This window comes from Mesoplodon densirostris, chromosome 9 (assembly GCF_025265405.1).
Source record: "Mesoplodon densirostris isolate mMesDen1 chromosome 9, mMesDen1 primary haplotype, whole genome shotgun sequence".
Classification (NCBI taxonomy): domain Eukaryota; kingdom Metazoa; phylum Chordata; class Mammalia; order Artiodactyla; family Ziphiidae; genus Mesoplodon; species Mesoplodon densirostris.
In genome coordinates this window covers 85565244-85580087 of record NC_082669.1, presented here as the reverse complement: position 1 = coordinate 85580087, position 14844 = coordinate 85565244, and the positions used below count along the sequence as shown (strand labels likewise).

The window sequence follows — 14844 nt, the reverse complement described above, 5'->3', positions numbered from 1 at the left end:
GGGGTTTGTTAGTTTACAGTACTTTCTCCTTTACGTAATTCATCACTTAAAACGAAATTAGACTGTCACATTTTCAGTTCTATGTTAAATTTCTTTAGCCAGATGCAGTTGTTTACTTTTTGATGATGTCTACAACTTTAGCATGCATTAAATTATTTTGCTATTAATGAAACGTGTAATTCAACTCAACAGTTCCTCTGGCTCTGATATTCTTTTATCTTTTTTCTGTTGAAAAGCTGCCCTGCCACTATTATATACGTAACAGTTTATGTTTCCAAATATTTAAAAGCCTTCAGTCCTTCAACAATTATGTCATGCATGTCATGTGCCAGACGTTCTGCTAAGGGCTCAAGCTATCAATAAAAAGACTTGGTGTCTGCCTTATGGATACTCACAGCCTGCTGAGGCAGACACAGGGCACATTGTGCAGTATTTTTATAGACACCTGTACAGAGTTCTAGGAGCAGGAAATACAGGAGCATCAAGTCTACCTGGTAAGAGATAGTGTTGGCTTCATAGCAGAAATGATAGTTGAACTGAGTCTTAAAGGTCAACGCGAATCTGGCCAATGAAATGTACATGGGAATAAAAGTCCAGACAAAGGGATTGGCATGCCCAAAAACCATAGATATAGAGAAACCCAACATCTAGCAGTTCAGCAGGTCATTCAGGTCCTGTGGGAGTGCGCCATGAGTCAGAGACCGGAAGGTAGCTATTTATCCCAGTCCCTACAACACTCTGGAAAACAAACTTTGGAATAATTGTTCCCTATTTTTTATAAGGAAACTGAAGCAGAAAGACTTGCTAACCATTAATTCTCAGACCTAGGTTTTATCTCAAACTTGTACCATTTAATAGTCTAATTTATTTTTATCCAGATCTTACATTATTGATTTAAATGCAGTATCGACCAAATTTTTATATATAGTACTTAAGATGAGTCATTCGACCAGATGAACAGGTCATATGCCCAAATAAATCATTCATAGTCTATGTCTGCACCCCAAACTGGTGCACACACCATTATAACTGGGTTGACCACTGAGTTCAACCAAACCACTGATTAGTCAAAAGATTAGCCAAACCAGTATGTGTTCCATCATTTGTCAATAAGTAGGCGAGAGGGGGAACAACTGATGATCTGAAATTTTCACTTTGTAATCACTAATCTTTTTAGCACCAGGGAAAGAACCACAGAATAAATTTACAAAGGCACTTGCCTACTTGATGATAACGAATTTGAAGAATAGTATTGATTTTAATGCTCTTTGTCTAGTGTGAGAATAGGTAGGCTAGTTTAATAATATTACTTTCAGGATATTTTGGAAGAAAGGAAATTTGGGGTTAATGAAATAGTAGTGAGTGGAAAAGAGCTTTTGCAACCCCCAATTTGTGGAACTTACCCTGTTATGTAACTTATCCTATTTTATAACAGAAGAGGATTGAATGCATCTTGGAAGTGTCTTGGTTATTATATTCATGCATTTTTTAAGAAAAAAGGAATGGGAAAAAAAAGTACTGAACTAAAAGAGCGGGAAAGATTTTTCAGCATTCAACAAGCATTTATTAGGTACCTACTACATGCCAAACCTCCCATGTTAGTACTTTTTACATTTTCCCTTTCTTAACAGACGTCATAGTGCTCATGAACTCTCCTTTGCAGACTTCCTCATAGAGATAAGAAATGAAAATCGCCCTGAACATGAGTTTATTGAATATGGAAGGAAAAAAGCATGAATCAAGTTCTTCTCTGTTCTGCATGTTAAAAAAAAGAAGATGAAGAAAACTGCACATATAGATCGAGTCCCCTCATGAATGAACTAAGGATCTTCTTTCCACATTGCTTTGTTTTGTTGCAGTGAAAAAAAAAATCTTCCCAGTATTCCTAAGCATTAGGGTATATGGCACTTTAACACAACTTAAGAAGGAAATACGTGGGAAATGCATAGCACAAGAACCATTTGGTTGGTTACCCTAACAGAGTGTGGTTCTTCCAAAAATTTATTACATTATATAATTACATTATCCGGTGTACAAATATCTTTGGAAATGCAGATTACAGTAACTTGCAAGATAATGTGATGGACTTCTTTGAAACAACAAGTATCTCCTGTATTACTTCACAATCCTGTGTTATGATAACTATCAGGGACCACCAGGAATGGTAGAGTTGTTTTCTTAGTTGTTTGCTACAAGCATCAAACTACTCTTAAAAAATCAGAGACTTCATTGGTGGAACAGACTGTTTCATAGAAGGAAATGGAATAACCTAGTAGTCATGAGCACGGACTCTGGAGCATAGGTATAAGATGAATCTTAACCTTGCCACTTACATAAACTTAAATAAGTAAATTGCTTAATCTAAACTCAGTTTTCTACCTACGTGAGCTCAGTTTCCATGCAAAATAGGAATAATAACCACTTCATCAAGGTTGTTTTAAGAATCAAATGAAAATTTAACTGATGCACTTGAACTTCCCCTGGAGGATTTTTTAAAAACATCAAATGCCTTTATAATCAGAGGATTATTGTTATATACAATATAATATATTGTATCTAACATTATTTGTTATTATAAAATCATAATAATACTTCACAGTTCTTAATAAATTTCATTTATTCCTCATTATACTTTATTATTTCATTTTTATATGTCTGTACTTCATTAAAAGGCCAGATGAAACTTCTGGAATCCTAGACTTGAATATTTGGATGAACAAAGCTATATTTATGTAGCATTTAAAAAAAACAATTGGCTTTTCCCTTCTTTTAGGAGAATCACAAGCTATATTGCTTCTAATCATGCCCCTTCCTTTGACAGTCAAATCTAATCTCATAGTATTTCTGGAGAGCACAAAAGTCTTATTTTAAAGCTAGCTCATATAATCTGTCCGTCATATCACAGATGAGAAAACTGAGGCATAGAGAAAGCAAGTGACAGGCTCAGTCAAGCAAACAGTCGCATCACAGGGGTCGGCACTGCGGCCCCTGCAGCTTCTGTGTTGATGTTCTTCTCTGGTGCGTTCACGGCCAGCCCTCAGCCTCCACGTCCAGATGCGAGTCTCTGTTTCCCTCCTCCTGCGCGCCTCCGGGGCTAGCTGGTTGATAGATGTAGGTTGGGTTGAACACTTCCCGTATTCTTAACCTAATAGACTGGTTTCAGTTTTCCTTAAATATAGCCTTTAATCCTATTCCAAGCCAACGTAAAATTCACACTTAAAACTTTCAAAATGCTTGTGGGTTTTGTGTGTGTGTGTGTGTTTTGCGGTACGCGGGCCTCTCACTGTTGTGGCCTCTCCCGTTGCGGAGCACAGGCTTCGGGCGCGCAGACTCAGCGGCCATGGCTCACGGGCCCAGCTGCTCCGCGGCATGTGGGATCTTCCCGGACCGGGGCATGAACCCGTGTCCCCTGCATCGGCAGGCGGACTCTCAACCACTGCACCACCAGGGAAGCCCTAAATGCTTGTGTTTTGAGGGTCTGTTTTGTGGAACCAAATATAATCATTTCAGTGGGTTAGCTTGAAAAGAGGGTGGAAATGTTGGCATTATTATATCAAATGTACCGTTAATATAGATCTGCATTTTAGTGCCTAGAAATGGGAAGTGACCATGAATTTAGTTATATTAAACAGATGTACTATTGACAAAAGGAACACTCCATGTTTAAAGAAACATTTCTATTTACTTTTTAATGTACTGGTGAAACTGTAGGACATTAACATTTCTAAATAATTTGTTGCCCTCTAAAGCCATGAAATGATCCTAAAGGATGCTTTATATTTATCAAGCTTTTCAAAACTATTATTCTTTTATCCAATTAAACTTAACATTTAAAAGGCACATATTTCCTAAGATGAGATTTTCTACATGGTATGTCATTTCAGCACGGTGACTTGACTCTGGTAAAACTATCAGCTTCTCTTGAAATAAATGAAGAAATGCACACATACTGTGGAAATGTAGCCATTTCATATCTGGGGGCACTAAAAAGTGTTGGGTTTTTTTTTTTTTTTTCCGTTGTTCATCTATTGAGACGAGCCTAGCTGGAGAAGAATGAAAATATATCAGCTAGTTGTACCAAGTTCATAATCATAAAAAGCTAAACACTTAAGCAGAAAATATATCACAGATTTGTTCCCCAGCAAAGCAACTATTTTTACCCTGCCATCATCATCAGAAGCCACATTCTGACAGAAATCATTTGCTTGAAGCAGCCTCAATATATGAACCCTATGTGGTCCTGTGATTCAGATTTAGGAACATCAGCCCCGGAAGGTCTGAAGACATTGTGCATTAGTATGTATTGAGACCTCATTCCAGGTGGCAAGCAGCTGGACTTTTTAAAAAATAAAACTTCCAAAATAAAAGCGAAGCGCCTGTTTCCAGGCAGTAAGTGTTATATTTAATTGAATCCTCCTCAAAATGTTATAAATTAGGCAGCAAAGGGAGCCGTGCATATTTAATATATTTGTTTTGTATTTCCACTGGTCAACAGAATAATGAAATTCCTTAACTACTTCTCTTTAACTTGCATGAAGAAAGCACGGTATGTTGCTAAATCTCTTTTCACCAGCACTGCCGAGAAACAACTTTAATCCTTGTTAGAAAATTGCCGAGTCTGGGACTGACAAAGAGCTCATGCTTGTTCCATTGTTAGTGCTCCCCGGCCCCAAGAGCAGAGCCCTTTACAGCTGCGTGGATCCCGCCCGGCTCAGCTGCACTATTTAGGAGAGGAGGTTTGTCAATTTCTATTGACAATGGAGAGAGTTTTTCAGGGCCTGTAGCAGTGCTGACACAGTTGGGGATCAATGCCAGCCATTCAGAATGCACCCTCTTTCATTGCTTTCGTTTGTTAATTCAAGACTAAAGGTCCACTGAGGGGGTTCAGGGTGTTTAAGAAAGCTGATGAACTGTTTAAGAAAGCTGATGAACTGCAAGCGTTTATAGCCCTGGTGTGGCAATTTCCATAGTCAGTGGCAACTCCTGGCACTGAGGGAGCTGTGTCCTTGTTGACCCTCTTGTTATTAAAAATGCACAAGTGCTGCGCTTCTCAATATTTCAACACTCTTTCATTGTCAATACCACCTTCTGAGCCCTTCAGCTTGTTGCTTGCTCTAAAGATCTTCTTAGATTGGGTTTGAAAACTTCACCTTAAACACTAGATTAGACTGATGTTCTGTTTTCCGTGCTCCTGTTGATTTGTTGAACCTTCCCAGGGCTGGAAAGCAAGTAGCAGCTTGATGGGGAGACGGGCTGCTAATATGATTTACCAGTCTACAGTCATGCACAATAAGTGTGAATAAATACAGGGGTCTCACAGAGTCAACCCTAGCCTTTCCTTTTCTTTTCTTTTTGCTTTAAAAGAGATATCTCAAGAAAATGAAGTGAGTAAGGCATGCCCTTACAGGAGTTGAATGAACCACAAAAAAGAAAAAAAAAAAAGCATATTTTGTTAAAGTGGTAGGCTGCTGGCATGGATTGATGGAGAAAAAAAGTGTAGGATATACACTAACTGCTTTATTCTTAAGTAGACCAAGCAGGGAATAAAGCAGTAATGCCATACCCACGACTTGAGTGCAAGCTCCAGCGCCCCTTCGTTGTCATCCCCAGAAAGGAAAAGTGAATAGTCAAACAAGTTGCTTTATAAAATTAACTTTTCCAAAATGAAAGCACATTTTCTAACAGTCACACTTCACTGCACATTCACCCCTTTCAAATTTTTGTTTCTTTGCTTTGGAGGGTGGTTTGGTTTGGTTTGGTGGGGTGGGGGGAATGACGCTAACTTACCTTTGACTTTTTTCTCAAGATGAAAAAAATGGAATCTATGGTCCTCCACCTAGAAGAAGAACACAACCATTCCAACACCAGAAATAGGAAAATGCTAGTGATTTCTGTTTGGTGGTTTTGTCTGTTTGGTGTGTGTGTGTGTGTGTGTGTGTGTGTGTGTTTCACCATATATAAGAAAGAAGCAGTCCTAGTAAGATTTTTTGTTTGTTAGCTTATTCTTCATAGCAACATAAACTCTAAGCTAAGCTATTGATTTCTCTTCATCATTTGCTTGATTTAGCTGAAATTCTTCAAAATGCTTTGACTTTGGAACCAAAAAATATGCATGATTAGCAGATAAAGTAATTTTTCTTATAGAATGTTCCTTGTAGAATAATTTGTTTGCCTTTAAGGTAAGATGATGATGAAGTAGCTTAAGCACTTTATTAACATTAGTTCTTTTTCTCTGTTTTTATAGTTAACTTTAGATCATTTTATTCCCAAATTATTCTTCTTTAAAATTATAATTTTGGCATTATGTTAAAGAAGTTATATTGATAATAAATTTCTGTGTTATGTTAGATGTCCTTTCAGTTATCACTTAATCATAAGTATCACTCATGTAATGGAAAAATGAAGTTACATTAATTTTAAATTACCTAAGGATTTTTTAAGAACATAAGATGCATATGGAGTAATTTTAAGAAAGCATTTTCATTTACCTCAGATTCATGCAGCTTACCATATATATAGTAACTTTACAGTCTAACAGCCCAATTAACTTGTATGTTATAAACTTTGTACAATATATCATATTTTGTCCCCCCAACTAAAAAAAAAAATTATTCCTTGAAGAAACACTATAATTTAAGAGTCATAACCATTATGACTACATTTTAGTTTTCAAGTTACTTGGAGGTTGGTCTGGGGCCGAGGGTTTTAATTCAGTATACTCATATTCAATATCACCAATACCTATGAGTGTTTACCTGCATTAAAATAGAACTCAAGTAGTTGAGGCTATAACTTGAAATAAGGAAGTATAGAATTTAAATACCAGATACTAATCTATTAAGATTTAATATGTCAGCTGAAGCACTGAATTTTTTAGCAGTTTATTTTTAAGAATTTAGGAGTATCTCATTTTATAAAACTTATTTCTGATACTTTTACATGTCCTGAAAATTAAGAAAGTAATCATTAGGAAAAAGCAAAACTGGGTACATGAATAATATTTTTTTTAAACAACCATAGCCCATCTCACATTTTAAAAACTTGAATGTTCATTCATCCATTTAATATCACAGTATTCAGTAAATCAGTTATTCATTTTCATTAGCTTATCTCATTTTATGCATGTGTGTCCAGTATGCCAACAAATTAATAGAAATAAGTCTGATGAACTGTTAAACTAATTCATTTTTATATTATGCTTAAACTACCATTCCTTATACTAAATTTTATTAGAACAATGTTAGTAAATACAAGTCCAGGTGAATTTCAGACTTACTTGTATCACTTGAGATTTCTTTTAGAAATTTGTATTTACTGCTTTATTATGGAAGAAAAATATCTTTTAAGATTTGTTTCTGTGTTTGAATACCTAAGAACATATGCACGTACCTATGTGATCTGTAGTGTCACTGTGTGTACACAGCAAGGCACAAAATACCTTCTCTTTCAAAAACTCTTTTGTCATTTCCTAAATGCTGCGTGGACATTGATATTTCTCACAGTTATCTGAATGAGTAGCATTATTTTCTTACAGTATTACCTAAACCTGGCTTTGGCGTGTAAGTACTGAATCCCTTAAAATGCCATCACTAATGGCAGATTGCCCTTTTTTGAAAATAGGAACAAAATTTCTTCTTTTTCTATACTCACAGGCATTATATAGGAGCAGGAAGGTACATTAGAGAAGAATTTCAATTTTCCCACCAAGAGAGTTACAATAAACAGAGAGAAAATATGAACCCTCCAAAACCACTTGCAAAATGAAACAGATTGTTTTCTTTTATAATTTGGTCAACTGACATCTGTTTTTGTGATTCTTATAAGACACAAGAATTCCATCCTGATAATGTTCCTTCCTAAGATCTGAAATCTTTATTCTAGGTGGTTTTAGACCATCTTGGCAAATACTTAACAACCGATAGTAGATAAAGGTGTGATTGGGGATTAGAGGTTAGCAAGCTGTGGATGTTTTTTGCCATCCCTCCTTTAAAATGCTATTTCTAGGTATTGCCTACATGCATGATGGCATCTACTCTGATTTTTACATAACATACAGGCTAATGGGAAATTTCCCTTTGAAAATAATTTATCTGTTTTTTTCCTGCTGCTTGGCAGTCCATTCAGTCCCATAACATGTATTTAGTACCCATTGTTACCTACGAATTACAAAGCAGGCCGCTAGGCTGCAAGTGCAAAAACACTGTTTCCCATGAATATGTTACAGCTAAAAGACTGTAATGTTAATTCGTGTAAAGAACAGCCTAGGTCAACTTAGCAGGTTTTCTAGCAAAACATACAATTCTGTTAACAGAAAATTATAGCATTATTGACTTCAAGTGCTTATCTGTGGTCATTTCAGAGTGTTTCATTACCCCCTCATTACCGAATCTGTTAAATGAATACTGCAGAGGTTGTTTTCTTTTCTGTTTTCTTCCCCTCCCCCCGCCCCCATCCTTCTTTCCAGCAATGGTACAGCAATTCCATGAAAGTCATTTGTGTGTGGCTGGCTGATAGATTAGACCTTCAGCTTCATATTTACCAACTGAAGACACTAATCAAGATTGTGAAGGTAAACAAAATGTGTTTAGATGTGAATTGCCCAGCAAGCTATAATGGCAAGATATTGACATATAAGAAAATCGTATTTAATATACCTAAGTGGATGTAAGTACTTTAAAAACATCACTTTCAGCAATGATGTGCTGCTGTTTGTTCCATTTTCAGTTAGATTCCTAAATAAACATACATTTATCATTTTTGCATTAATAAATTAAAAATATTTTATCAAGTAATCATATTTGAAGATAATATATACATAAAGCCCCTAGCACATTTACCTGAATGTAGTAGGTCCACAATAATTTTGTATTAATTGTCTTAGGTATAGAAATGTTTTCTCATAATATATGTCCTTCATATTTATTAATATATTATTATGAGGACTTTTGAATTATATTTGCCCCTAGGATAAGGAGAGTCTCCTTTATTTTGTTCTATCCTGATATGAAAATAAAACACTGTCACTGCCTGAATTCTTTTGGAAGCATGCCCCTTCTTATATGTAAGAGATGATCAGTATGAGTGTCGGGGACCATCCATAACCACTAACAGATGTTATATCAGTTCAATGAGGCCATTTTGACTTCTGCTTTTCAAGAGGAAATGTAATCACGTGCATGTTATATTGAGTGAGTAGGGGCTTTAAAGTAATATATTATTCAACATGATTTTTCACACCTTATAAATTCCAGTGGAAATACAAAATTTACCACAAGTATAACTTTTTCTTAAAATTGAGACAAATTCTACATTATGGCAAAAAACATAACTCTAAGCTCTTGTGAATCAGCTGTTCCTTTAAATAGGTGACTTTTACATCCATTGTAGTACCATTTATCAAATGGTATACATATACCATTGATGTATTTATATATATGTGTGTGCGCCTATATATGTGTATATGTATATTTGCACGTACATATATATGTATATGTGTATATTTGTGTGTATGTGTGTATATGTACACACACACACATATACAGTGGTTCTCACAATGTCATTCCTGATACAGCATTATCAGCATCACCTGGGAACTTGTTAGACATGCAAATTCTTCGGCTCCACACCAGACTCACTAAGTCAGAGTGTCTGAGAGTGGGGCCTGGCCATCTGTACATGAACAAGCCCTCCAGAGGATTCTGATAGAGATAAAGTTTGAGAAGAACCACTGTGTCACATCATTAAAAGTTTTATCCACATTAAAATATTTTCCAGGGCCTCCCTGGTGGCGCGAGTGGTTGAGAGTCCGCCTGCCGATGCAGGGGATACGGGTTCGTGCCCCGGTCTGGGAGGATCCCATGTGCCGCGGAGCGGCTGGGCCCGTGAGCCATGGCCGCTGAGCCTGCGCGTCCGGAGCCTGCGCGTCTGGAGCCTGTGCTCCGCAACGGGGGAGGCCACAACAGTGAGAGGCCCGCATACCGCAAAAAAAAAAAAAAAAAAAAAAAAAATATTTTCCACCATTCTCTTGGTTCCTACCGTCTCATTAGAATATGAATTCTTTTGTGCCACAGACACATAGGTTATAGAAAGATCCACCAAGAGGAAAGTTCTATTCCAGTCAGAAATTGGCAAATCTACTGGAACATAGAACCAGACCTATAATGTCACAGTAATAGCAATCATGATTAGTCATAAATAACAAGTAAAATTGGTCACCCACTAATTTTAATACACTAAAACATTACATTTCAATTGACAGACTACCTTTGATCTAGAACACTTTTTACCAGGTGTTATTTATTTTACAAAGAAACTGAAAACACATTATGATACGTTCATGTTTGCTTTAGTTCCTCCATGGTTTCTTCCTTGTTTCTATAAATGTCACTTGGAGAGCTTTCAACTGAAGTTTGTTTTTCATAAAAGAGAATCAGAATAATCTGTGTTTACCTTCTAAATATGTGTACATGTTAAGATTGCAGTCTATACTGTGACTAATATTGGGATTAGCTTGTTCCCCTTAGGATCAGCCATATTTTCAAGCTAATGTCTACTGTGTTCAGGATGTCAGAAATTACATACTCAGCTGATTGGTATTAGTTGATAGATTGGGAAGCTCTTTCTTTGTTTTTATAATAAGAATCTCCATTTTTTATTAGCCCATCATCTGTTTATTTCAAAGTTATTCCTCTTCTCATATTCACAGTCATAACAGTTCAGGCACCAGTGAATATTTTAGCAGAAAAAATGATTAATAATTTTGTTGACATTAATGGGTGACATTTCCATTGTATTCTAAGCCAGTCAATTTATCTTATTTTAATATAGTCTTCATTATGGCTACCAACAGTCAAGACTGATAAATATGAAATTAAATTTCATGTATATGTTTGACTTTCCATGTTTTGTTTTTCGCAAGCAGGTCCCCAAACTCAGCCAATACTTTCTTGGGCTGATACATTTAATCAACTCATAGGGCTTTATTTAATAACTAAAAGTGATGATTTTCACAATGAAAATTAGGATGAATTAATTCAGTGTTCTAACTGTTTTTTTTCTACTTTGAACATAAACAGACTTTAGCCAATTTCATACATAGATTCATCACTCTTCAGAGCCTATATGGCTATGTTTATAATGTTCATTTTCCAGTGAATTTAAGCAGCTATTAAACAGCACATGTATAGAATTGTGCAGGCCCCGGGTAGGCTTTCCTTCCATCCACATCACTTAGACTGGACCTGCATGTTACAGCAGAGTAGTGCATTCTACTCAGGAGCCGAGCCGAGAGCTACTGGACTCTGGCAGCCTAGTCCTTAGAAGCATTGTCATTCTTCTGTGCCCACGGAGACCCAGATGCCATCAAGATGTATATGATAGCCAACTTTGCCCCACAAAGACACTTAGACGCCAATTGGTTCATTGAGTTGCTCACTAAGAAGAGACGAATTGCAATAAGATTTTCACAGAAGATTTAGGACTAAGAAATTAACAAAGTTTAAACATCAGAATGGTTTATTTGGGGAAGGGAAAAATAGAATCCTCAAATAATCAAAATGGCTGATGGATTTCTGTTCTCCCTAGAGGCCATTTGACATTTAAAAGCGGTTAACATAAATGAGCTGCTTCTTTTACTAGGAGAAAAGACAACAAGTGAGCAGCACCCTGCGGCAGGCACTTGTCTTAAGTAAGAGCCAAGCAGACCTTCTTGGCAGCCACAGAGGATCTCTAAGTGTCAATAACATGTTATGAATTCTAAAAAGAGAGAAAGAGAGAGATTGCAAGGGTACCTGCCCTGCAGTGCCCTTAACTGCTTATTGCTTACTAATAAAGTAAGGAAGCAGAGTCTTAATTTTATACAAATTAGAAAGCCTTTAGGGCTGCAAATCCACAATACAACTCTGTCCTGGCCAACTTACTGATAATTAAGCTAAGTCTAAGGAAAGTCATTCCAATAAAATAAGAAAGTGGGACTCACAAACTTGGTATATAATTGTCAGTGGAACACTAATACTTTATTTCAGATGTATTATCCGTAGATGAATATTTTGTGTGCTTGATATATTTTTAATCTATCAGAGTGTTAGAGGCTTGAACAGAAATCTCTATGGTAGTAATACCATGCATACTAGTTACTAGATTTTTCCAGACAAAATTTACCTTACAGAGTTACTTCATGGGTTCTGATGCAAATTACCGTATGTTTTGATGTGACTGTATCACCTTAGTAATAATAAGCTTTAATGGTTTAGAAAGAGAATATGAGGATGGTGGGATTTATGTGTCTTAATACAAAATATTAAAATCAAATTAAAAGGACTACCCTGGTGACACAGTGGTTAAGAATCCGCCTGCCAGTGCAGGGGACACGGGTTCGAGCCCTGGTCCGGGAAGATCCCACGTGCCGCGGAGCAACTAAGCCCGTGGCCACAGCTACTGAGCCTACGTGCCACAACTACAGAAGCCTGCGTGCCTAGAGCCCGTGCTCCACAACGAGAGAAGCCACCGCAACAAGAAGCCCGTGCACTGCAACAAAGAATAGCCCCCATTCACCGTAACTAGAGAAAGCCCACATGTAGCACCAAGACCCAACACAGCCATAAATAGATAAATAAATAAATAAATAATCAAATTTAAATAGTTTGGGTCATTTAAGAAAAAAAACACTAAATTTTCTTGCTGTTGAGGTACTGACCTCAGATTCAGTATAGTGTTCCTCACCATTCAGTTTATTTTTTGGACATGAGGTGGACTTTATTTATGCATTTTATTTATAACCAGTGAATATCACTTCTGAAACTTGAATGGTACCACGGGGCATAAGTCAGATGATATAAGACAGGAAGATAAAATGTGAAAACACCAATGGCACCACTACCTTGTAATGGTTCTGTTCCTTCCCAGAAGTCTGTTTGTAGACCAGGTGTGTATATTCCAGGGGATTAGGATGCCATCCATCAGCACTTCCTACCTCAAGTGGATAAGCACCTTCAGCTGCCCTCTTTGAATATTATATTTTCCTTCTAATTGTGTTGAGTGAAATCAGGCATCCCTTAATGTTAATTTTCAGCTATTGGAGTTGTAATTTTGGGCCAGGAAGTACAACATTCCTTTTTTTATTTGACTTTTTTCATCTGTTAAGTGCAAACCCCCCAAAAAGTGACTGTTAGCAATCATTTCGAACACAAAAGTGGCACATCGATATGTATTGATACTTTGGGCCAGTCCATTGACATCTGGCTGTTTAGTATTCTAAATCTAACATAGGACAGTTAAAAAAAAAATCTTTAAAGATATTTAGCATTTTAATGGCCTTAGAAGTGCCTCTACAGAATGAGCTATCTTCATTTGTGCTTTGTTTCCCCATTGAACTAACTCTAGACTTTTTCTACAACTTTAAAAATCAATAATAAAATACCAGCCTTGTTTAGTCATCAAAAACTCATGGGTGAAGGAAGTCTCACTTCAGGAGAAAAGTAAAATAAGGAAAGTTTTATAGGTTACATATCTTAAGAGCCACAGAAATCAGAGTTTTGTTGTTGTTCTTGTTGTTTTTAAGAACCACTGTATAAACAATAACATGATATTTGCTCTATTTTTGACACATAATACACCAAATAATAATTTACTGTTTCACACACAAAAAAGTAAATATGTTTTATTAGCTCATCAATGGAAGTTTAATGCCAGAATTTAACACTTCACATTCCAAGGCAATTTCAGAAGGGCAAAATTCACACAGACATTTGGGTGTACACAAATTTTTACCCAGTGTGCATATAAATAAACTTTATAATTCACAAATGCTGAAAATTCAAATTCTTTTAGTGATAATAGGATTAATCCTCTTCCCTCCACACACCTCCCCCAAAAACCTAATGCATTTTATAAAATGTAACGTATTTTTCAATACTAAAATAAAGGCTCCTCAATTGAAAAACTAAGAATTCCTTCATACTGAAAATGTACATAAGTACATATCATTTTACCTTTGTTACAGGTTATTCAAATAGTAAATTCTGTGCAATTAGTCATATTTTGGAGGAAAAAAGCTCATTTGTCATCTGACAGTCACAACATTTTGATCTACTCAGAGTGATTCTAGTTTGAATAGCACTATCAAAAGTCATTTCATTTGCTCCCCAGAACCTACACCAACAGGATGACTGGCCTGGGCAGCTACAATCCGAATCCATTAGTGAATTGTCCAAGATCATTTCTGAAATGCCAACTGAGTATATATACATTCAGACATACACATATACATCCAGACATATAATCCATAAGGGATCTAAGCAAATTCTCTCTCCTTCCTCCAGAAAACCTATAGGGACTTCCGATTGCAGGGTGTGTTGGAAGGCACCCTGAACAGTAAGACCTATGACACCCTGCACAGACGTTTAACAGTAGAAGAGGCTACAGCTTCTGTTTCGGAAGGAGGAGGACTTCAGGGCATCACGATGAAAGACAGTGACGAAGAAGAAGAAGGCTAATAAAATGCAGCTCTGCAGAAGGAAGGAGGGCCTTGACATTGTTTATTTTGTACCTGTCCTTGTAATTACATTGATTGCTTGGACCAAATATAAATGCTTGTATTTCACTCTACATTTTAAAAAGTTAACCTGAAGCAGAGTTAAAAGAGAAAATGCCAAGTATTTTTTTGAAGAAGATCAGCCTTTTTTGTGTAGCTTGATCTAAAATGATGATCTTTGGCTCTGTGATTGGAACATGAACCTTTTTTTTTAAAGAAGATTCGACTTTTTTTTTCTGTAGTTACATCAAAGTCATGTCGCTTGTGTGAAGTGAAATATGTATTTCTCATGATACAACATTGTGAGAATAAGC

The 14844-nt window shown here is 36.4% G+C and overlaps 1 protein-coding gene across 2 annotated transcripts in view; it reads left to right on the top strand.

The window, feature by feature from the left end:
- The window catches only part of CADPS2 (calcium dependent secretion activator 2), a 493834-nt gene extending 479208 nt beyond the window's left edge, over positions 1–14626 (top strand). For both annotated transcript variants that reach the window (XM_060108899.1, XM_060108898.1), the window contains 2 exons: positions 8465–8569; positions 14319–14626. In XM_060108899.1, coding sequence (XP_059964882.1) covers positions 8465–8569; positions 14319–14492 — 279 coding nt within the window. In that variant the 3' untranslated portion in view covers positions 14493–14626. The remainder of the gene's footprint in view (positions 1–8464; positions 8570–14318) is intronic.
- The last annotated feature ends 218 nt before the right edge of the window (positions 14627–14844 follow it).